The 24,307-nt window shown below is 46.2% G+C and overlaps 1 protein-coding gene across 1 annotated transcript in view; it reads left to right on the top strand.

The window, feature by feature from the left end:
* MSN (moesin) overlaps positions 1–24,307 on the top strand; it is a 116,381-nt gene that overhangs the window by 44,380 nt on the left and 47,694 nt on the right. The window contains exon 2 of the mRNA XM_029607557.1: positions 20,756–20,839. Within this exon, the coding sequence (XP_029463417.1) occupies positions 20,756–20,839 (84 nt within the window). The remainder of the gene's footprint in view (positions 1–20,755; positions 20,840–24,307) is intronic.

Raw genomic sequence — 24,307 nt, 5'->3', positions numbered from 1 at the left:
TATCTGGCCTGGTTGACCCTGCGCTTTTTCTTAGCACTACATAATTTTGTGTTTAAGAAGACTACTGGGGCTGTAATTCCTCTCTACCCCCTTTCCCATTTTAGCCTCTGAGCAGGTAGTATTTGACTACATAGTGTGGTACTGTCAGGGAGTGTCTGGGCTCAGCAATCAGGGCCACTCTGGAAGGGAAGGTGTGTGCTTGGAGGTGAGGCAGGAACACTGGAACTCAACACACAGGACACTGAAACTGTGCTGAAAGACAGAAGGTTTATCCAGCAAGAGCACGATTACCAGGCAAGAATACAGGAAATCAGGAGTCTCTCAGCATTTCCATGGGGCGGACATCAAGAGGATTCTTGGACCAGCAAAGGTATGTCAGGCTAGAGCTCTGAATGTACAGCCCGCCCTTTGGGATAACCTACTGCTTGCCAGTAGGGAGCCTGCAGGGGTGCGTGACTCCAGGAAAACTGAATAAAAATCCTAGAACTTGCTGGAGAGCCAGCAGCCTCCTCAGCTCTGGCAGGTCCATGGTCTGGAATCCCCAGGGCTGTGGGTTCAAACCCTGTTGACCCATTCCTGGGTTTCCTTTTTGACTATAATTGGGTAGACCCAAGCTTTCCTCCCCTGCAGAGTTGTAGTTCATGAGTAATTACCTTAGAAGTTGGGGTGACCCTTGACTATAGCACAGCATCTCCTGGCATTGGGTGATCAGGGAGCATCTTCAAAAGCAAGATATGCAGGATAGTACAGATGAGACTACTTGTGGTAGTCTGGATTAAGCAATCTCTAGCTTTAAAGAAAACCATGTAGGGTCAACCTCCTGGCTAGGTAGTGGTGGGGGAGGTGGAGTTGTGGGGTCGTGTCTTTAAATGGTTTAGGTTTTGCACATACAGGAATGAACTTCACTCTTAAGTGCCATGCTGACTCAGACCAAGGATCCATCAAGCCCTTGGCCTTTCTCTCAGCGGCCAATCTGGATCTCTCGGAAGGTATCTGGTAGATCCATTTCTTGTTACTCACTTCCAGGGATAAGCGGTGGCTTCCCAGAGTCTACCTGGCTAATTGTTTTTATAGACTTTTTTTTTTTCTTCCAGGAACTGCTCCAAACCCTTTTTAAACTTGGCTCTGAGAGATGCCTTGGCCATACTCCAGCAGCAAATTCCACAGCTTCATTGTGTTGTGTGAAATACCTTTCTTCAGTTTGTTTAATTTCTGCTAACTGTTAGTTTTACGGTGTGTCCCCTAGTCCTTGTGCTATCTGAGAGTAAAGAACTATTCCCTGTTTATCTTTTCCACTCTGCTCAAGGCTTTGTAAATGTCTATCACATTCCCTCTTCTCTAAGGTGAGGAGTCCTAACCTTTTCTTCCTAAGGGAGCCGTCCCATCCCCTTTCTCATTTTGGCTGCCCTTCTCTGCACCTCTTTTAGTTCTGCTGTGTCCTTTTCGAGAAGGACCAACCAGACTACACGCAATACTCGAGGTGCAGCTGCCCCATAGATCTATATAGAAGCATTAATCCGTTTTCCTTCCTTTCTGAATAATTCTTAATGCTTTTTTTTTTTAATCTGCTTTTTTTTAACCGCTCACCACATGCTGAGATCTTCAATATATTATCCATAGGGACTCAAAGGTCCTCTTTCCTGGGTGGGTAGAACCCAGCGCTGGGTACCTGTAGTTGGGATTATTTTTCCCATCGGCGTCACTTTGCCCATTTTGTCTACATTAAATTTCATTTGCCATCCAGCTGCCCAGTCCCCTGGGCTCAGAAGATCCTCCTGTAATTCCTCAGTCCGCTTTGACTATTTTTGTGTGATCACCTCACTCATCACTTCCTTTTTCAGATCACTAATGAATAAATTAAAGGCGGATCCCGGCACAGATGCCAGAGGCATTCCACTGTTTAACTCCTTTCGTTGGAAAAACTGACCAGGCGCTTATGCCCAGTGAGACCTCTCCTCTCATGAAAGTAGAAAGTTATGGAAGAAAGACTTCATCAGACACCACCTGAAAATCCAGTCGCCCTGTTAACTGGCTCACCTCTGTGTGTACTTTGTTCTCACTTGCAGAGAACGGTAATAAATCGGTAAGGCATGACTTTCCTTTGCTAAATCCATGCTGGCTGGTCGGAGGCTCTCAGATTTACTGCTGATGCCTTTCTTGAAGCTCGCACTGTGCAAAGGAGACGCTGTCCGGGGTTCATAGGGCAGACTATGTACGGGGACACGTCAAGGTGCGCTTGGAAGGTTTTTAATCAGGCCAGTGGTGCCCATTAGAATTGGGACTCTCTCTTTATATTTCTGCCACGTTTTCTTGATCTGTGATTGTATCTGGGCTAGGTGCTGTGGGGTCTGATTGCCAAACCCGGGTTTTGTTCCTTGGGTGGGCCTGGAGATTATGCAAAATGTGGTTTACTGGGGGAGAGCTACACCACTCTGCTTCTGCTTAACAACTAGGCCTGAAATTTATGAAATTTTAGTCGGATTATCAAAAGCAGATTGGTGGTGCCGAAACAGGTGCGTGCTGGTTCTTGACTACTGTCGCAACCAGTTTTTTTTTTTAATAACCTTGATAAGTTAACGGGGTGGCTGTGCTTTTTGAGGCGTTCTGGAGAACCCGGCAGCACCTTCCGGAATCGGCGACATGTTTGCACGCCCAAGCTGCCCATTTTTTTTCTTCAGTTTCTGCTTCCGCCAGAGCTGCTGACGGGAGGTGGCTGAGGAGGATGTTACTCATGTCCTGTGGCAGGGGGCTGGCCCCCTGGATCCACCCAACTGTGCTGTGCTCCGGAAGCTGCTGCTGGGTGCAGCTTGCAACAGCAAAGGTCAAAAGTGAAGTACGGGGGGGAGGGAGAGAATGGAAAACAGAAGTGAGTCTGCTCTACGCGAAGGCCGCCGGAGTGTCAGTATTGTGCGATGAAGTGGGCATGGCTGTGTGTGTGTGGCTATTGTGTGTGAAGTGGGCATGGCTGCATCTCATTTCATTCCTACATCTTCCTCTTGCTAAACGCGTCTCCCTTGTCCTATTTGAGCAGTTCTTTGCTTTCTCACATCAGCAGCATAGTCTGAGCGTCTTTTGAAATATATTGCTTAAGCTTGCACCAGTGCTGCTCCCATTGACGGGGGCTTGTACTCTCCTGGTGCGAGGGAGGAGTTGCCTGTGAACCTGCCTCTGTGGTACAATGTGCCTTTCTTTTATCATTTGTCTCTACAGGAAGTTCATTAAGTGTTTCTGTAAAAAGGGAACCCCTGCTTCCTTCCTGCCTTCTGCTTTTGTGTAACTTGAAGTTGTACCTGATAGTGCAGCTGTAGTGTTGCACTAGAGCACTGGGCTGTGTAATGTTTCTGTATGGTGCATGGGCAGAAGATACAAAATAAAATTAATGCAAGATGTTTACTGCCTTATTAGGTCATTGACGCGAATAGTAATTATGGCAAAGGGATTTTGAATTGTTAGAACTTCAGTTCTGGGTTCTCTTGAGGGTTAATTTCTTTTTTTTTTTTTCCAGTGTTACTTGGGGTTGGCGGTGACTCTTGGGTGTCTATCAGGATACCTGTTGGTATCTTGTTTCCTGAGGAGGAAAGTATGAAAAGGCCCCTTTAAGACTGTCTATTTGAACTATAATCCCTTCAGGTATTGTAAGCACTTTCATGTGACGCAGCTCCAGCAAAACCTGGGGAAGTGCTTGAGAGGAAGAGCTTGCCGCAGATGTGGTGAGTATTCCTGCTGTGGGGGCAGGGCCTCTGTGGTATTCATTACCCAGCAGCAGGGCCGACTGCCAGCTTTAACTGGCGATCCAAACTAGAGAGAGAGAGCCTGGCTACTCTGCTTGGTGTCCTCTTGGCTCTTTGGCGGCTCCTCCGATATCAGCGATTTGAACAGCGTGCGTGTATTCAGAGGCACACCGTGCATAGTCGCACAGCCTTCAGCGCTGAGGGGAGTGCTCTTTACCTGCCTCGCTATCTGGAGAAGGGTCCTCGTCAAGATCCCTTAGTGGGTTTGAGATGAAGTCGCTGCTTTACCTTCTGTCCCTCCCCCCCCTCCCGGTAACAGTTCTTGGGAAAACTGAGCAGAAACTGTAGAAGTGGGCAGAACTGGACGTACAGTAGTATGCATGGAGCCGGTAGTCTTCATCTCACTGGGGTTTAAGTTTTTTTTTTTTTTTTGTGGTGAGGACTGAGCAGACTCCACATGGGCAGGAGCTGTCTTGGTGATGCAGTGACTCCAATCCACTTCTATTTCAGACGTGGTATAGACCAAGGAAATGCGTACACTCTGCGTTCATACCTCCTGCTGTGCAGGCTTCTTTAGGGGCAAGCATTCATTTATTTTAAGCATTTATAATCCGCCTATATGAGTGCATTTGTTGCTAAAAGAGAGAGAGGATGGCTTTTTCTTTTTTTTTTTTTAATGCACGTTTCATGTCTCTAGCAGAAGTTTGCGGGGCCTAATCTCTCCTTTAGTTAGATCTTCAAGCAAGAAAACGAGGCGTGGCTTATGGGTAATGTAGGCCAGAATATTCTCGTATGTACAGACCGCTGCTGCGAACTAGTTAGAAGCAGTACGTAGGATTGGGTTCATGCCTTTGATTTTAATGTGCAACTTTGAAACCGATTTTATTTTTTTTTTGTCTGCGTTCCAGTTCGCTCAGCTGTTCTCGGGCAGTAACACGGTGGTCCTTACTAAATGGACTTTGTTAAAGGATTTGTGGCAGTTGAGTTTTGATTCTGATCAGATACTGTGTTCCTTGCTGGCTTTTAATCTCCCCCCCCCCCCTCGTGCCCTCACTGTGGTGATGGACCCATCTCAGCTTGGGTGCCTCTTCGCTCAGCGTTGCTGAAACACTGAATGCATGGAGGGTTGAATGGAATTGTAAGACTGAGTCCACTTCAAAGCAGAGAAATAAATAAATGGGCCCATGACAGGCTGGATGCGCAGGACTACAGATCCCAGAATGCTGTGGGACACAGGCAGCATGGGCATCCGGTGGCAAACCTGTCATGTGGAGAGATGAAGCGCGATAGCCACTGTGAGCCCTCCCTGCTAGGCGGTGCTGGGTTCTTATCTGGGTGCAGTGTACCCGGCGGATCACGGGGTGGTCTCGAGTCTTGGTATCTGCATGGGAAAATCAGAGCTAGATTTCATCAGCTTCTGTCTCTGGTGATTAGTGCAAAGTGGGCAGGATCCTATCTTGCTGGGGGAGGGTGGATGGAATGGGCGCCCAGGATGCAGACAGTGTGGGAGAAGGCATGAATCTGGGCTCGCGCTCTCGCCCGTTTGCTTGCTTTCTGGGGCTCATTTTCCTGGATTCGTTCAGGAGGCTCCTTTTTTTTTTTTTTTAAATGTTTGAGTACAAAGGCAGCTTGGTAAGCTGCTGGGTTCATGGGGATTTTAAAATTAAAGTTGACACTTCAGGCTGGCAGGCTTCTCTCTTTCATGTTAGGGAGGGCTCCTTTAATTCTCAGTAAAGCATCAAATTCTTTCCGCACTGCCCTGGGATACTGAGCCATAACCCAGGCAGAAATCTGCAGGGCCCACTTCAGGCTTTCTATTGGCAGGAGGGTGGCGTAGAGCACAGAAGAACTGGAAAATAAAACAAGAGTGGTTGAATAGGAGAGGGGGCTGTCTGCAAGCTTAGTTTACAGGAAAACAGTCTCTTACCTCCTCTCCCCACCCACGTTAGCTGGCTCAGAATATATTCTAAACCAGGGGTTCCCAAATCATGGCCCATGGGCCAGATACAGCCCGTGGCTGAACGTCATCCGGCCCCCAGCATGCATGGCAGAAAGAGCTTGATCCAGCTCACTGTGGTGGCACATTCTGCCACGGCCACCAGCTGTGATGGCTGAAGTTGGAAGTGCAGTTGGCAGCGAGTCAGTGGCAAGTGCGCCACTGGCTCGTTGTGGTGCTTGCTGCTGGCATTAGTGCTGCTTTTGTAGGGCTGAAGACAGGTAGAGAGCAGCACAAGTGGAGGGTGGTGCAGGCCACGAGCAGGATGGTACCGGGCCCGGTCTGCCAGGGAAAGCCAAGAATGGATGGTGGTTCCTGGAGCTCCCAGCTGCACCACCATCTTCTTGGAGCTGTAGAGGGAGGGGGTATGCACATTGTGCCGCTGCCTGCATCCTTTGGGGGGCAAAATGCAGAAACTCATAATATGGATACAAAGTCTGAGTCTCTCTGGATTAGGCTATCCAGAAGTGCGTGTATAGAGATCTGACACCATGCAAGAGGAAGGAGAATGAGGAGGGATGAGAGAGGAGTGAGAAGGCACCACGTGCCACAGCCCCGCATCCTGCTGTCCATAGCCAGGGGGACAGGCAGTGGATAGGATTGCGAATGATTGGAGGAAGAGTGGTAATATCTGCTACGCTGCTGGGAACCCACCTTCCTCCAAAACCCTTCATCTCTGCAAACACAAGTCCAAGGAGTTGCTCTCCCTCTTTGCCTTCCTCCTGGCTCAGCAAACTGAGGAAGACAGCCCCCCCCCCCCCCCCCAGTGTGCCTGTGGTGGTCCTGGTACCACCTCCTGCCCCCAGGAAAGAGTGGGGAGAGACAAAAGCTTCCAAGTGAAACTCCGCCCCCCTCAAAAGACAGGAGCAAAAAAGTAGCTGACATTCAAAATTTGCCCCAGGCTGCTCTAAAAAGTGTCAGCTTGTTAAGAACATAAAAAATGCCATACTGGGTCAGACCAAGGGTCCATCAAGCCCAGCATCCTGTCTCCAACAGTGGCCAATCCAGGCCATAAGAACCTGGCAAGTACCCAAAAGCTAAGTCTATTCCATGTAACCATTGCTAATGGCAGTGGCTATTCTCTAAGTGAACTTAATAGCAGGTAATGGACTTCTCCTCCAAGAACTTATCCAATCCTTTTTTAAACACATCTATACTAACTGCACTAACCACATCCTCTGGCAACAAATTCCAGAGTCTAATTGTGCGTTGAGTAAAAAAGAACTTTCTCCGATTAGTTTTAAATGTGCCCCATGCTAACTTCATGGAGTGCCCCCTAGTCCTTCTATTATCCGAAAGAGTAAACAACCGTTTCTAGACCTCTCATGATTTTAAACACCTCTATCATATCCCCCCTCAGTCTCTTCTCCAAGCTGAAAAGTCCTAACCTCTTTAGTCTTTCCTCATAGGGGAGTTGTTCCATTCCCCTTATCATTTTGGTAGCCCTTCTCTGTACCTTCTCCATCGCAATTATATCTCCATTGCAATTATATCTTTGTTGTAAATATTTTCCCACTCCTTCCCTTTCACATTTGATTATGCTCCTGTTAGGTTGGGGGGAGAGCAAATGTTTGAGCTGTAGCTTCCCTTCCTTTCATTTAATTGGTTGGGATAATGTATTTTATATAAATTGTGGTATTTATCAGGCAGCCACACAGCCAGTGAGTGGCTCAAAGATCCCCTTTTATTCCTTGTCAAGTTTGTTAAAATATTTATCATCCACCTATAGCGTGAAGCAGGGGTAAAGAGCAGCCACTAGGCTGCTGAAGAAAGGGAGAAGTAGAGGGGGAGAAGCAATAGCACAAAACTGTAAGAAGTTCTATGTCATCACCCTTTAGTGTCGCAGGCTCGCTCCCCTACCACCGAGAGCGCACCACGGATCCCATACATGCTTGCTTTTTCGCAGCACGTGAGAGTGCAGAGCTGCTCCTTTGTGCGTTCTTGCTTGCATGCAACTCTTCATTACCGACTTTCTATCTCCCCTGAGAATCATGGCTTTCTTTTTCAGGCACTTAAGGTACAGTTTTGGGTGGGACACTTAACAAAACTATCTTGTAAAAACGCAGCACAGCTATGCTTGTGTGGGTGGCTTATTTTTTGAGCACAACTCGCACACAAACAGCAAATTATAGAAATATTTTTTATTTATATATAAAGTATTTATTCATTCCAGATGCTGAAATTTTGGTATCTAAAATTTTTTTCTAAACTTTTTACTCCTGTCCAATCAGGAAAGTCAACTTAAAGACCATACAGACTCCTTCCCAGGCTCTGGTCTTTCACTCCCTGTTAGGTCAGTTTTAATGACGCGCACATTGAAACGTGTTAACATAACTTTACTCCTGACTTAACAAGTTTAGCGTGCACAGTGGCGCACCTCCATGCAAATCCTGTATTAATCAAGGCATTAGCTGTTCTTCCCCAATGTACAGAGGTGCACAGGTTTAACTCAGTTTTTAAGATTGGAAATCTTAACTCCTGGTCAGAGCTGGGTTAGTGTATGAGGGTTCAGGAGTCCTGCATGGGGGCTTGTGCATTTACATCTTTTTGCTTTGGTTTTCTGTACAGATTTTTGGGCTGGCCTGCTTTCTAACTCCAGTGCATTAGCATGCCTTTTCCTTACTGTGTCAGACGTTCAGTGCATGGTACATTGGGCTCTTGAGTTGGCCAAGGGATGATTTCACAATCCTTGGGGGAGAGTCTCCAGTTGTCATTTAATGGTGGCTTCCCGTGATTGCCCTGGACTTTCATTGCCATGATTGACTCAAATAAGTTGGGAGGGGATAGAGTGGGGGAAGAGTTTGCTGGGTAGTTCATACCAGTTCCCATTGAGCTGGGAGAGTAATTGACCTGGTAAGCTTCCTCCTGCTCAGTCTTCCACCCCACTCTCCATTTCTGTATGAGCCTGTTGAGTGTTCAATGTTCTGATGTCTGCTGCCAGGGATCATGAATGCTGCTTAAACAATATCTGTAATAGCGAGTTTTCTTTCAGCCAGAGGAGGGCAGGTGGGTTACGGGAGAACGCCTCCATGCATATTGTATGAAGGTGTTTTTTGTTTTTTTGTTTTTTGTTGTGGCTTTTAGCTGGAAGGACCAGGTCAGGTTAAGTGGTCTGTTTGAATTGTTCTTTCTGGGATGGATGGCCCCAAAACATGGGGAAGATTTGATATTGGCAGATTGAAAATCTAATAAAGCTTTACTTAAATTAGAGGTAACGTTACTACTATGACCTTATCTTGAGGCAACCTGAATCTGCAAACCTTCCAGGGCACGCCAGAGTTTATAGTTGGCTCATGACCCTGACGAGTTGAGGCAGGCCCACTTCCGCAGCAGAGGAGTCTCCTTGCAGCTTGCATGAGAACCCCCCTCCGGAGTCATCCTGCATGGCTCTTCCTGGCTCCCTGGGACTGGAATGGGCAGTGCAAGGGGCAGCAGCCAGGGGCTGTGCTTTTACAAGGCCGTTCATCGTGGTGCTTATGGAAGAAAGCCAGCCGCTCCCTCTACATGATCTGGCACAATTTGTACCTGGATCGCTTCACTGCTAGTAACTCTTTCCAGCGTCACACCCATGAATTAAGGGTGGCTCCGTGGCTTTCCATGAGAGCTGGTGGTGCAGGAGAGAAGGCAGGCAGATTCGGGAGGGGGGGCGGCTGTGTGTGTGAAGGGCATTCTAGGAAAAGTGACTGACTTGTGCTAACTTTTTAAAAGAAAGGATCTCTAATAGGACCAATTTCTGTCTTGTGTCCTGCCATGTAGCTTTCAGCATGGAGTTGTCATGCTTGGTCAAGTGTATTTTCCCCTTGGCTCTCAGTTGTATCCTGGCTTGCATAGACTGCAGCCTCATGCCTGAGAGTGGGGAAAACCCACTGAGGAGATTTTCTGGGTGGCATGCGTTTCCGGCCACCGGAGCTAGCATAAGGGCATGACTGTTCAGCTGCAGGTATTGGCAGTGCATGGCTTCTCTGCTGGACCATCAGATTGGCTCAAAATCAGATGCTGCTTATTAAGACTTTACTCTTCCTTGGGCACAGAATTTGCTGTTTACTGCAGAATCCCTTGTTTAAAATTCTTTAATCTTAACACTTTACTCTAGCACCACCTTTTCCTGCCCATCTCTCCTGTGGGAATCCCACCTCACAATATTCTCTGGTTGTAAGTGCCACCTTCAGCCTTGCAGTCACATCTGAAAAAGGGACTTTGTGGTCTTTAAAAGCTTTGGGTACTACCACATCAATTTAAAAAAAAAAAAATCAACTGATTTGCTCCTGGACCAGTACAGCTGCTAAATGCGCTCCGTTGGCTGAAAAAGGCCTTGGAATGGTGCAGACACACAGCTTTCTGTGGAGAACGCTTCAAGCAAGCTTTCCCATTGGAGCACCAGGCTTGAGGAGAGGAGCTGGCTTTTACTAGAGGCCGAGGTTACTAGTACAATGCCAAACAATGGAAGATGAAAAATATAATTTAGAATGGACTTCTATGGATACGTAAGGTTCAGCTCATGTATTGAATCTTGCGCATGGGATTCACGTGCAAGGGCGGTGGCTTACTCTTTCACTTTTAATCTGGCTTTTCCCTGTCACTGCCATAAAGGAGATCACGAGAACTGATGAGACACACAAGCAAGGCTAGAAAAATCATTCAGAAAAGTAAAAAAAAAAAAAAAATTGCTAAGAGCAAAGTCGCAACAAAAAAGGATAGTAAAATTAGGAAATGTACCCAGTCCCTAAAACTTTCTACCTATTTCCATCCCTGCATATCCGTACAGCTGAGATTTCACATTCTCCGTACCTGAAGATTCTGCTATCACACAGTGGTTTTGTTCATTGTGAAATGCCATCGTGTGGCTGTATCATGCCCTGAAGAGCTTCATATTTTGTCTGTGGATGGGTGTATTTGAGGGATGAGACAGGGCTGGATAAAAGATCCTTTCCATCTATGTGAACAGCTGGGAAATGCCTGCTGTGGCTTAATCTTGCTGCAGGGTTTTAGCCTTTTTAAACTTCAGTTTTAAAAAATGTTTTGTTTAATTTTGCAGTCATGCATGCACTTGGCTAACTGTGTTCTTGGTGAAAGCATTTTATTCTGCTTTGCTTAAAAGTTGGTAAGCATTAGACTTTGGTTTTCAGGATATCCACAATGAATATGCATGAGATGGGGTGAATACTGGACCTGGTGCTTATCAACAAGAACAGTGTCTCTGTAGTGGATGATCTGGGATCCAGTGATCACCAGCTGGTGTGGAGAGTGTAGGAGATGAAGGCTCATCCAAAAATAGGATCCTAGACTTCGGGAAAGCTAACTTTGTTAAAATGGGGGAGTACCTCAACGAGCTATTAACTGCTTGGGAAAATCTAGAGTAAGAAGAGCATTGGGAAAACTAAATGGAGATATAAGAGCAATTAACCTTTTGTTAAAGTAATTAAAGGAAAGAGTGCTGTGGTTTTCTAAAGTAGCTGAGAAGGTAAGGGAGAAAAGGTCAGCATTCAAATTACAAGAGATCACAAAGAGGGAAGACAAGTGACAATATCTGGAAAAGCTAAGAGAAGGTGGGAAAGTAGTCAGGAATACAAATGTAAAAATGGGGGGGGGGGGGTGTGACTATTTTTAGATGTTGGCGATAGAAGGAAGTGCAAAAGTGGCATTGTGAGGCTGATTTGAAGGGGAAGAATATGTAGAAGCTGATGAAGGAAAATCAAAATTGCTTAATTTCTTCTTGATGTTCACTGTGGATACAAATAAGATTGGAAGCAAGGTAAATTGCAATCAATTGTCAGAAAAGTGTATGAGGAACTAACTAAACTTTTAAAAGTAGATGGGGTCAGATGAGATACATGAAAGGGGGTACTAAGGGAACTTGGAGAAGTTCTGGCAACTCCCCTGGTTATCTTTTTCAATGCTTCCTCAGTCCAGAATAATTCCGGAGAACTGGAGCCCGGCAGATATGGTTCCTATTCATAAAAGTAGAAGTAAGGAGGCAGCTGGAAACTACAGACATTAGTCTGACCTCGTGAGCAAACTAATAGACTTGCTGCTAAAACGGAGGATAGTGCAATATTTGCAATCAAATGTATTACAAGATCCAAGGCAGCAAGGTTTTACCAGGACTGTTTCCTTGATTAGGTGACCAGAGTTGAATCAAGTAATGTACTTGGCTTTCAGCAAGGCCTTTGCCAGACTTATAAATAAATCGTGCGCCCTTGGTATGGATCCTAGAATGACTGAGTGGGTTAGAAACTGGCTGAGTGGGAGGCGACAAAGGGTAGTGGTAAATGGAGTTTTCTTTGAGGGGAGGAGGTTACTAGCACTGTGTGCCTCAGGGATTGGTTCTTGAACTGGTTCTTTTCAACATTTTGGTGAGTGACGTGACATAGGATTGTTGGGAGAGGTTTGTCTTTTTGCTGATACCAAAATCTATAACAGGGTGGACAACCAGGAAGGAGTGGCAAACATGAAGAGGGATCTAGTGAAGCTTAAGGAATGGTCTGAGGTCTGGCAGCTAAGATTTAATGCTAAAAAATAGAATAATGCATTTAGGATGCAAAAACCCAAGGGAAAGGTACAGTATTGGAGGTGAAATTCTTCTAAGCACAAAGGAAGAGCGGGATATGGGGGTAATTTATATTTGACTATCTTAAGGTGGCCAAGCAAGGTAGATAAGGCAACAGAAAAAGCCAGAAAGATGCTTGGCCTCAGAGGGAGAGGAATGGTCAGCAGAAAAAGGCAGGTGATGTTGTCCCTGTGAGGATCCTTGAGACCTAACTTACAATACTGTGTACAATTCTGGAGACAGTACCTTCAAAAGGATGTAAACAGGATGGAATCAGTCCAGAGGGCGGCGGCTAAAATGGTCGGTGGTCTTCGTACTAAAGCATATGGGGAAAGACTTAAAGATCTAAACAAGTGTACCCTACAGGAAAAGTGAGATAGGGGAGATAATGATCGAAACCTTGAAGGTATTTAAATATCTCTATGCATAAGAGGTGGATCTTTCTCAGGAAAGGAGGCTCTGGGAAACGCTGTTCTAATCAGTGCGCTGTAGCTTTATCTCTGGTGTGCCATGACAATCTTCAGTTTCTTTCTCAAGCGGCTGGCCTGCAGGATACCCTCCCACCAGCAGGGGGAGTCAGAGCAGCGCTGACCGGCTGCTGCTTTTGTGCTCTCCTCTGCAGTTGAAAGGGCATGGGGGATCGCCCTGTAGTCTCAAGTCCTGCTGGCCCCATGCGGTTCCCATTACAGAGGGCATCAGGCGGAGGAGAAAGAAGCAGCAGCAGGTAAATAGTGATAGAAGAGGTGAAACTTGCTAGGAAGCTGGGGGTTTGGGGGGAGAAGGAAAGAAAGTACTGATGCCAAGGAGGGGAGAGGGTAGGGGAGAGGTTGATGGAGATTATATCAGGGAGGAGTGGAAGGGAGAGGATAGGGAAGGTGAATGGGGGTGGAGGGAGAGAAGGGAGGGGAAGGTGATAAATACCAGGGGTTGAGAGAAGAGGAAAGATGCAGGGGGTAGAAGGGAGAGAAAGGAAGAAGGATGGGAGGAGAAGGTGATACCAGAGGTGTGGAGAAGAAGAGAAAAGGTGATGTTGCCAAGGATGGTGGAAGAAGATTAGGATTGCTGTGGTGGGAATGGAGAGGGAAGAGGGGGAAAAGCCGGTGGGGAGAGAAGAGAAGGTGATCATGCGGGGTGGGAGGGAATGAAGGGAAGGTGATGCCAGCAGTTGAGGGGGAAGAGAAGTGATGCCAAGGGAGTGAGGGATAGGGAAGGTACTGGTGTGCCGTGATGACGTGAGCCCTATGCCATTTGTGCCATGACCCAGAAACTGTCGGGATCCGCTGCTCTAGAACGAGGGCTGGGCTCTTAGGAAATATTTCTTTACAGAGAAGGGTAGTGGATGCTTGGAGCGGGGCTTCCTATGGAGGTGGTAGAGGCAAGGCCAGTATCTGAATTCATGAAAGCAGAGGGGAAACACGGGATCTCTGAGGGAGGAATGGGAATTGTAAAGCTAAATTAGTTGGGCTGATGGGCAGACTAGACACACCATATGGTCTCTCTGCTCTTTTTTTTTTTCTCCTGTCATTTTTGTATTTATATATACTGGAGGCATTGCATGCAAAAGTGTACCACATGCATATTCATAAGACCGAGACTTGCCATACTGGGTCAAACCAAAGGTCCATCAAGGGCAGTGTCCTGTTTCTAACAGTGGCCAGTCTAGGTCACAAGTATCTGGTGGGATCAGTGGCAGGATTCATTATGGATATTCTGAAAACCAGACCTGTTTGTGGCACTTCAGGGTAGGAGCTGCCTGCTTCTGTATTAGGATGTGCTGTTGGGTAAAGGGCGTTCTGGCCCATAAAGAAAATCCTCAAAGTCGGAGGACTGTACTGTTAGGCTGTACATTCACCTCTTTTTCACATTAACATTTCTATTGTAAAGAAAGACAGGTCATGGTGGGGAAGATGTAGGGTTTGTGCGTGAGAAGACTACATTCAATCACCTTGGTCATGTCCCAGGCATGATTTTCTGATTTATATTCTGTTTTTAAGGGACTAAGCAGATTATATTCAGGTACTTGTAGGTATTCCCTACCTCAGAGGGCTTTTAGGTAGTGGGAAACGAATGAGATCTGATGGCCTGTTAGGTCTCCTGGGAGCATAAATCTGAGCAGCCTGCATCAAGGATATCCAGCAAGACTTCACAGGACCTTTTTGTGTCCTTGACAGTATGTGACAGTGTACAACAGAAGTCCAGGAGGTGAACAGGAACCACAATGTGAATGTCTGCTGTGGTCTCTGGAACGGAACAGAGACCCACCTGAGAGAGTGGCCTAGGAGGTGAACAGAGACCGGTGGCCTAGAGTTGGAAAACTCTTAATGCTGTGACCATTCCTCTGAGCCATCCAGTCCCTACAGCCACCAGATCACAAAGGCTATCCAGTCTACCTGGTTTGGTGATGCCCTTCTGCTGACCCAGTACTGCAGACCCAACCACCTCTCTAGCCTTATACTCGTGTTTTCCCTTATTTATGCTTTTCCCATGAATTGTAATGGATTTTATTTTAACTTTTATCCTAACCCATTTCGGTCAAATTTAGGAGATTGGGGCTTGGTTTAAGAGGTGTGTTGGGCTGTGAGCAGTTTTATCTGCCAATGTCTGCACATGTTTTATACACAGGCTTTACTCCTGATGCAGCAAGGAGTTCTGTGTGCAAAGAATGTGCACACAGATTGGCACTCAAGCATTTGAAGGCATGAGCTCTTACTTCCTGATGCGGAGAGGTGTGTAGGCTTCACCAGGCATTTCTTATTTCTGGAAACCTAACTCTTGGTCAGAGATGGCATAAAATTACTTGGACTGTTAGTCTATGGGGCAGAGCTCAGTGTTCATGGGACAGGGGTTCTAAACTCTAATTTGTGCACAAATCCATTTTTCTCAGAGGACAAGCAGGATGGTTGTCCTCACAAATGGGTGACATCGAGGATGGAGCCCACCACGGAAAAACTTCTGTCAAAGTTTAACAGAACTTTGACTGGCCCCTACTGGGCATGCCCAGCAAGGCACTGACCCTGCAGCCCGCAGGGGTCTCCCCTCAGTCTTCTTTTTTCCGCGCAGCAGTTGCCACGCGGTGAAAGGAGCTCTTCTTACCACGTTCCTGACAGGAATTCGGTTTTTCTTTCCGAAGAAAAATTTGCCCCTCAGGGGTCTCCCTTCGACAAATTTTTGTCACCTTCGCGGACTCCGGTAAGTTTTTTGCCGTTTTTCATCGACTGCCGTCTATTTTGGCCCTCGAGGCCTGTTGGCACTTACCGATCCCGCGGCTAAATTTGGCCCTAGGCCATGGCGACGGGGTTCCGTCGTTGTCCGGACTGTACCCGGACTATGTCAATCACAGACCCCCATAGGGTTTGTGTCTTGTGTTTGGGTAGTGAGCATGATGTCCTGACTTGCACCAAATGTGCCTTAATGACACCTAAGGGTCGCAAAGCCAGGATGGAGAAGATGGGGCTCCTCTTCCATGCACCCACCCCAACGCCATCGATAGCATCGACGTCATCGGAACCGGCACCGTCGAAGTTGCACCACCATCGTCAACCCTCCGGTGACCGTCCACCATCGATGACTTCTCGGCCGTCGACTCCTGTCCCCTCCCCGGATGGGCGAGGAGACCGAAAGGACATTCTGCACTAAAGCACGTATGTGCAGAGTACTTTGTGCACAAGATACATTTGCACAACATGTTTTACATGCATAAATCGTGTTTTGCATGCTAAGTGTGTCTTGGGCATATGTTTGGGTTAGTGCCCCCTCTTAAAAATTCCCAGTCATTGGCATATTAGTTATTGCAGCGGTAGCTTTTGTTTAGACACTGCAGCTCAGGGCTTAGTGCCTCTGCCCCTTAAGGATGTGCATTTTTCTGTGTGGATAAATGTGCAGCATGTGAAAAGCATTCAGTGATGGTGGAACTGAATAAGATTTCACTAAAGTTGTGTAGAAATCCTTTCAATGCATACAATAAAACTACACCGGTGCTTACTCTTCGGCCCATTGAGAGTTCCTTGCTTTTTGTTTTTTTTTGTGTGTGAATTCTTATCCTGGCTGAAAATGCAGGGTACAAGCTGTTACTGTACTGGATAATGTCTCTTTGATAATTCTCTCTCCCGGGAATGCTGCAGGCTCCTTTTCAAGATGTCTCAGGAATGTACGGAGGTGATGGCTGTGCCAGGCTCCCAGCCGTGAGTGGTGGGATCTGCTCAAGTTGCTGATGCTCTCCAGCCAGAGTGGGGGTGGGGTGTGCTCGGCTCAGATCACTAAAAGTGCACCCAGACTTACAGCGAATCAAGAGTAGCCCTTACTAAAGTCAGAGGCTCAGCATAGTACAGAGGAGTTTTGCATGTGTTTCTTTTCCAATTCCTTATCAAATTGGAGCAGATTGAGGCCTCTGAACTGCTGCCCAAAAGTTAACAAAAAAAAAAAAAGGAAAGGTGGCTTCCCTCTAGCTGGTTGCATACCAGTTTATGCTCCAAGTGGAGCCAGTCATGGCCCAGCCCTGTAAGGATTTCAGAGCTGCTGTGGAAAAAAAATGTAATGCAGTGAGTGCCAGCAACTGTATTCTGGTTCTGTTTTATTTTTCAAGTTTGTACAGACTTTTAGTGCCAAAATGCACGCACAGCATATGCGAACTCTGTGAATATAGCAGTGCTTTGAGAGATGCAAATATTTAGTGTCTCATAATATATTCTGCTCTAAGTTGACATTTTGTAAGCCACTTCTGAAAGAGACTCTTTTAGCCATCCCTGTGCAAGTAGGAATTTCCTGTATGTTTGAGTATGCAGTAGAAGTTGGAATTTCTCAGTGCTTGCAGTGAAAGCTTGGCTATCCCAGTACTAAGCAGCCCTTGTAAGATCCCAGTGGAATTCTAACTAATGTGGGAGTGGCAGTTAAGCTGCAGGTGCATTTTCAGCATTTTGGAAGCCCAGGCAAAATGTATTCCGCACATAAAGACCACCAAAAGAAGACCAAATGATTGCCAGCATAGTTTAATGATAAGGTAAAAGAGGTAATTTAAAACCAAAAGGGCATCATTCAAACAATGGATAACAGATGCAAATGAGGAAAATAAGAGCATAAATGCTGGCAAGTTAAATATAAAATAGTAAGGCAGGACAAGTTCAGAAGTAAAAATGTGTTAAAAACAAAAACACCTCAAAATACATTTGAGGTAAAAAGCCTGTGAAGGAGTCGGATGTCACTCAGCGCATAGTTAAGCTTTGGAATTCATTGCCAGAGGATGTGGTTTCAGCAGTTAGTGTAACTGGGTTTAAAAAAGGTTTTGGAAAGTTCCCAAAGGAAAAATCCATAAACTATTATGGTAATAAGCAATAACAGCTTGATCTAATTTTAAGTACTTGCCAGGTTCTTATGCCTGGATTGGCCACTGTTGGACACAATGGGTTTAATGGACCCTTGGTCTGACCCAGTATGGCAATTCTTATGTAAATGACCAAGGCGTGCTTAGGGAGGACAAGGAAACAGCAGAAACTGAATTATTTGTCTGTCTTTACTGAGGGAGGATATTGGGAGCATACTCACACCAGAGACTGAGCATCTGGCAGATGAAATTTAACGTGGAAAAGTGCACATAGGAAAAAATAATCCCAGCTACAGATACATAGTACTGGGTTCTGTATTGGGAGTCACTACCCAGGAGGAGGAGATGGGAGCCCTTGTGGACAATACATTGAAATCCTTAGCTCAGTACACATTGGACAAAAAAAGAAATACAATACTAGAGATTATTTGGAGAAGAATGGTGGATAAAACAGACTATAATTCCTCTGTCCATTGTGTATTGAATGTTTGTCTTCCTTTTGGGACCATATGCCATTTCTTAGTTTGACTGTTTTATTTTGTAAACTGCATCGGGGACACTTGAAGAGATCAGTATAAGATTTTAAAAGATAAAATGTGACTGCTTCTTGAAAATTGTGAGGCTCCAGGACTTGTGTGCATTATTTAGTTATCTTTTTATATTCTGCTTTTCGCACTTTTTCCAGGCACTTCAAAGTGGATTACATTCAGGTACTGCAGGCATTTCCCTATCCCCAGAGGGCTTACAATCTAATTTTGTACCTGAGGCAATGGAGGGGCCGGTGCGCGCGATCCAGTATTTAAATTAGGCGACGCGGTGCAAACGAGGAAAAAGAGGCGCTAGGGACACTAGCGCGTCCCTAGCGCCTCCTTTTGGCCTGGAGCGGCGGCTGTCAGCGGGTTTGACAGCCGACGCTCAATTTTGCCGGCGTCGGTTCTCGAGCCCACTGACAGCCACGGGCTCGGAAACCGGACGCCGGCAAAATTGAGCGTCCGGTTTTCGGCCCGACAGCCGCGGGCCGAATTCAAAATTTTTTTTATTTTTTTTTTACTTTTTTTTTACTTTTGGGGACCTCCGACTTAATATCGCTATGATATTAAGTCGGAGGGTGCACAGAAAAGCAGTTTTTACTGCTTTTCTGTGCACTTCCCTGGCGCCGGAAGAAATTAGCGCCGACCTTTGGGCGGCGCTAATTTCTTAGAGTAAAATGTGCGGCTTGGCTGCACATTTTACTTACTGGATCGCTCAGGAATACCTAATAGGGCCATCAACATGCATTTGCATGTTGAGGGCGCTATTAGGTGCCGCGGGTGGGCCGCGTGTTTTCCTCCCCTTACTGAATAAGGGGTAAGGGAAAACACGCGTCCAGAGCAGGGTGACAGTGCGCTCCGGAGCACACTTTACTGGATCGACCTGACAGTAAGGGGTAATAGCGCGTGGAAGCACACGGCCAACCCCCCCCCCCCCCCCAAAAAAAAACTAATAGCGTCCGCAACATGCAAATGCATGTTGATGAGCCTATTGGGTATTCACCTGCAATACAGAAAGCAAAATGTGCAGCCAAGCCGCACATTTTACTCTCAAATTAACTCCTGCCTTTGGCAGGAGTTAATTTCAGACGGCACCGGGCAAGTGTACAGAAAAGCAGAAAAAACTGATTTTCTGTACACCCTCAGACTTAATATCATAGCGATATTAAGTTGGAGGCCCCAAAAATAAAAAAAATTTAAAAAAAAAAGAAAATCTTAAAATCTGCCTGCAGATTGGAAAACCGATGCTCAATTTTGCCGGCGTCCATTTTACGAACCTGTGGCTGTCAGTGGGTTCGACAACAGATGCTGGTAAAATTTAAGCCTCGGCTGACAGCTGCTGCTTTCCCCAATAAGGAGGCCCTAATTTACATATTGAATCGCGCACCCAGGAGAGTGGGCGCTCACCTCGGAGCGCCGGCTCTCCCGCACAGTTTACTGTATGGGCCTGTTGGTTGCTAAAAAGCCAGGCCAGGTTTTAGTGATTAAGTTTATCAATTGTACTCTGCTGACACAAATCACCCCCTTTTTTTTTTTTTTTTAACAAGTCAAGCTCTGCCATCTCTTTGCCTTTTTTTTTTTTTTTTATCATCATCTCATGCTGCCTCCTGTTACGGTTTAGCCTTCACCACTTGATTTGGGAGGTTGGTCCACACATCCTTTCCATGAAAACATTTTCTGAGGTTGCTCCTGAGTCTGTCAGGACTTTTGACCCTGTTAAGACGTGACCCCTTGTTCTGGAGCTGCTTCTCTCGTCGTTGGCTACTTGTGCATTATTAATTCTTTTGGTATTTGTGTCATGCGCATAGTTAGACCCTGCACAATTTTGGAAGCCCTCTTCTGGATGGTCCCACGCTCCTCCCCTCCCCTCCCCTTTTCTATAGTTTGTTGATGCGAGGTGTCCAGTTCTGGAGGCTCAAACTCAGGAAGAATTGCCACTAATTATGCCTCTCCCTATGCAGCTTTGTTGCATGCTTTTGTTACCTCGGTCATGGGATATAATCCTAATTTTCTCTTCTGCTTGGACATCTGTATCTAACCCTCTCAAATCTTGTAATGCTCTTGTGCACTTCTGCACCTCAAAACGTGCAACTGGTTTTGTGTGTTTGGGTAGCTGCCAAGCAGCTTGATCACGCCTCCGGGCTTTCTTAGGGGCCTGATTTATTGAGGCTTTTGTCCCATTCTGTGTTTATGGGGAAACGTGCTTAGTAAATATAACCCTTTGATTGCTTCTCATTCTGTTTACTTCCTCGAGCGTGCCCGTTCTGTTGCAGGTCTTGGCAGCAGCCGCTAAGACGCTTTTTTTTTTCCCCCTCCTAACTCCTTGGTGATAGCTCTCACACAGATATTGAACGGCACAGGCCTCAGGCCTGGTCAGTGTGGCATTCCACTCGTTGCCTCTTTCCTCAAAGTGATTATTCTTTGAAAAGGGGAAGATACTAGCGCACGTGTGGGGCAGCTTCTCTATTAATGGTTGGTTTGTGTTCTTTCATATTTGTTTTTTTCTGACTTTCCTACAAGGTGGATCATAGATGAGGAACAACAGAAAAATAAGTCCTCGTTCCCTGAGAGTAGGGCATAAGAAACATGCTGTGCCCTGGAGGCTAATCCACTCTTGCATTTTGTATCTTGCAGATCAATGTCCGAGTCACCACCATGGATGCGGAGCTGGAGTTTGCTATCCAGCCCAACACCATGGGGAAACAACTCTATGACCAGGTGAGCGCATTTAATGGGAGAAGAGCTTGGGTCATCTGTCCTGAGCAGCATGGAAAGGAGGGGGGAGGCCTCAAGCTATGCCCCAGCTCTGCTTTTCTTTCTCATCTGGGAATAGATTGAAATAACAGAGAATGGAGGATTAACCCGCACAGCTCTGCCAGTGCAAGTCATGGTTGAGGAGCTTCAGCACCATCTGCACAGGAACTCTGTGACTACCTGAGGGCATTTGAGGTTAAGACCGAAGTTGACAGCTGTTGGTCAGTTCTTGCCGGAAGAGCAGGAAGTGGTGTGTGCCAGGACAAATAGCCACACTCGGATCTCCATCCACTTCCTGTTTGTTGATAATTTTAAGAGACTTCACTTCCGGGGAGCTGTGGGAGGAATTCTGTAACTTGTCACACTTAGACCTTGATAGATTTTTTTTTTTTCCTTTCTTCATGCCATCTATTTTCTCCTCATACACACACAGCAGGTTCCTCCTGCTCCTGTGGGCAGCCGGCCTCTATTAGGCAGCGAGGCCATAAACCTTCATTTGGGACGACCTGGGTATTTTCCCCTTATTTTCTACCCCTCCCTGCTCACCTAACCCCATCATTGCAGCAACGGCCCTCGGTCGGGGACCATGCACTGGGACTGCTTTTGCCTCTTCAGTATTCAGTCCTGGTCCTGGAGTCGAAGCCGGTTGCTCCATATGGCATGGCAGTAAACATCCCTCCATGAAGCCACCAGATCCTTTTTTGATATTCGGCATGCTTTTGTTGGATATGATGCATGTGGTTTTACATCTATTAGACTAACTTTATATAGTACTGGGGTAAGAAATATTCTGAAGTCTGTAGGCTCTGCCAGCTCTGTGGTGGTAGTCTCCAAAGGTTACTTTTACGCATGCTGTGATCAGAATGAACCTCACTCATAATCCAGGGCACGCCGGATACAGTCTCTGCCTCAGGTTTATTGCTGGTGCTCTCCCTAATTGCACACTGCCAGGGAGCTTCCTTCTGAAGTGCATAGGATGCAATAGGTGCAGGCAACAGATCAAAATGTGCCTCTGTTTTTTTTTTTTTCTTCTTTTATCAGGCTGCTTGCACCCAGTACAATGGGGATTATTTCTGTATCTTCCAGTCAGTTTCTTGCTCTCTGATTGCATCTCTAAGTACTTAAGGATCTTCTCTCACTCACTCCATACATTACGCAGGCCAGGGATATGCATGCATTTGAAATGTGGAATTTCATTAATATTTTCCATTTTTGTGTTAACTTTATTTTTATAACGAAACAAATGAAATGTTTTTTTTTTTAAATTGGACATGCCAGCAACCCCTCCGCTCTCACACCACATCTGAGCCCATCCGCAGATCTTGCCTCTCTGGGTTGATGCGAGGCACGTTCTGCCCATGGAAGATCTGCGGAGGGGGGTAAGATGTACCTTTTTATTTGATAAAACGCTTGTGTGCCGCATTATCCATAGATCTAAGCAGCTTATGGTCAAACATTCATAAATGGGAACACTTAACGTGAATAAAATTGTGCAAATGATATCGGTGAGAACAAAAAACAAGCTCGGACAAAGCATAACTTAAAAATACGAAATAAGTAAAAGCCAGAAGCATAAAAAGTGAAACCCACATGATCATAAGAGCCATAAAACCGAGGTGGGAAGGTAATTCTGGATTATTAAAGGGGTTGATTAAAAAGAGATCTAAAACCGGCCTCAGAGAGACTTTTCCAGGCCACCGAGCCAGCAGTGGGAGAAATCGGTCGTTGACTGAAGGGCTTCCCTCCCGATCTGGGGAAAATGCTTGGTGAATGAGGCCCTAAGGTCTTGAAACCTCGCCCCGTTCCGTTTCTTTAGGTCATGTTTGGTTAGTGAAATAAAAGGGTGGAGGGGAACCCCTGAAACTGTTCGGGGTTTGCCCTTTGCTCCTGCCCCACAATGTCCAGCTTTTATCGATGAGATTTGGAATGGTCCCAGTGGGTTTCTGGTGCAATTCCACCCCTCATATTGTGCCGTTCTGTATTCAGGCTCCCTGACGGCACCTCTAGCCCACCAGTGAGATGTTTAACTGAATCTGCACTTCTGCCAATTTTTTTTTTTCTGTACTTGCTGTGCACCATCTTGTCTGTAGTAGTTAATCTTTCATCTTTAGGCGCAAGTTTGTTTCTCTTGGTCGCTGTCACCTCTGCTCTCTGCCATTCCCTCGGGTATCTTCTGTGCTTCTCCCATGCCGCCTTGAATTCAGAATACTGTTTTTGTCTCCACCTCAATGGGGGGAGGCCATTCCAGGCATTCAGCACCCTCTCTGTAAAGAGAAATTTCCTAGGATTTCTCCCTTTCACCCTCATTCTTAGAGCCTCCTTTCTTTTAAAAGAGGCAGGGAAACATTGGAAGTATTGCAGTTCCTGTGTCAGGTTTTGATCTCTGTGCAATTGCCAAAGTGTAAAGCTTGCCTTTCCCACCGTTCCTTATCCTTTCTTCCTGGTCCAGCTCTTTTAGAGGTCTTTTTTTTTCCCCGGCACCCTTATTTGGAGCACTCCCTGAAGCATGAAACTGGTAAGCCTTAGTTCCTGGCTCAGGGATCCAGAGGCGGCCACATTTGGCAGCAGAGGCCACAGACTACATTCTCGGTTGCAGCTGTTGCGGAACTAGGTAGACTGAGTTACACTGCACAGCTGTGATCCTAGAGGGGTTATTCCAGCTACTGCCCAGTGCTTTGATTAACAGCTTATCCAGGAACAGGATGACGCAAACTGACAGACAGCCGAAGCATTGTACACCGCAAGTATCAGTGAGGAGAGGGAGTAGGCGGGGACACAATGACTCTTAGCTCAAGGCACTTTTTTTTAAAATAACTTTTTTGAACATGGGTGTGGTCCACAGGAAGCCTAGACATTTAGGGTCTGGCCTTACTAAATGGAAGTTTTTGATTCAGACTAACCCAGGATAACGAGGTCAAGGCAAACGTACGCACTTGTGTCTTGTTCTGAGTCTCTTGCTTTCTCGGTGCCTTACTCTGAGGCTTCAGCCACTTATCTTTTACTTCGAATCTGATCTGTGTCAGTTTTACAACAGCAAGGTTACTTACCACCCAGCAGGACAGGCCCCAGACCCCCCTCCTTCTCTCTCTATCCCAGTGAGCACCTCCAAAGAGGAGGTAACAGTAGTTGAGGTCCTAGGCCTGCAGGGATTATAAAAACTAGTGTGGTGCAGTTTACAGGAAGGTGCAGGGAGGTGCTTTGAGATTTCAGATTTTCGGTGATTCCAGGCAGATTTTCCGCATACAATCCCATAAAGAGTGACTCGGGTCCAGGAGCTGGTTTTTTTTTTTTTTTTTTTTTTTTTTTTTGACAAAAGGATATGGTTTGAAGGCTACCTTCTGTCTGTAAGAGTGCAAGCACCTTGCTGGATCAGATCAAAGGCATTCCCAGAAGTGGAGCCCTTATGTCTGTTAATCTTTTCTTTTTTTTAAA

Source organism: Rhinatrema bivittatum, chromosome 6 (genome assembly GCF_901001135.1).
Source record: "Rhinatrema bivittatum chromosome 6, aRhiBiv1.1, whole genome shotgun sequence".
NCBI classification, from domain to species: domain Eukaryota; kingdom Metazoa; phylum Chordata; class Amphibia; order Gymnophiona; family Rhinatrematidae; genus Rhinatrema; species Rhinatrema bivittatum.
Note: the sequence above shows the minus strand (reverse complement) of the source record. Positions and strands in the feature narration are given on the sequence as shown.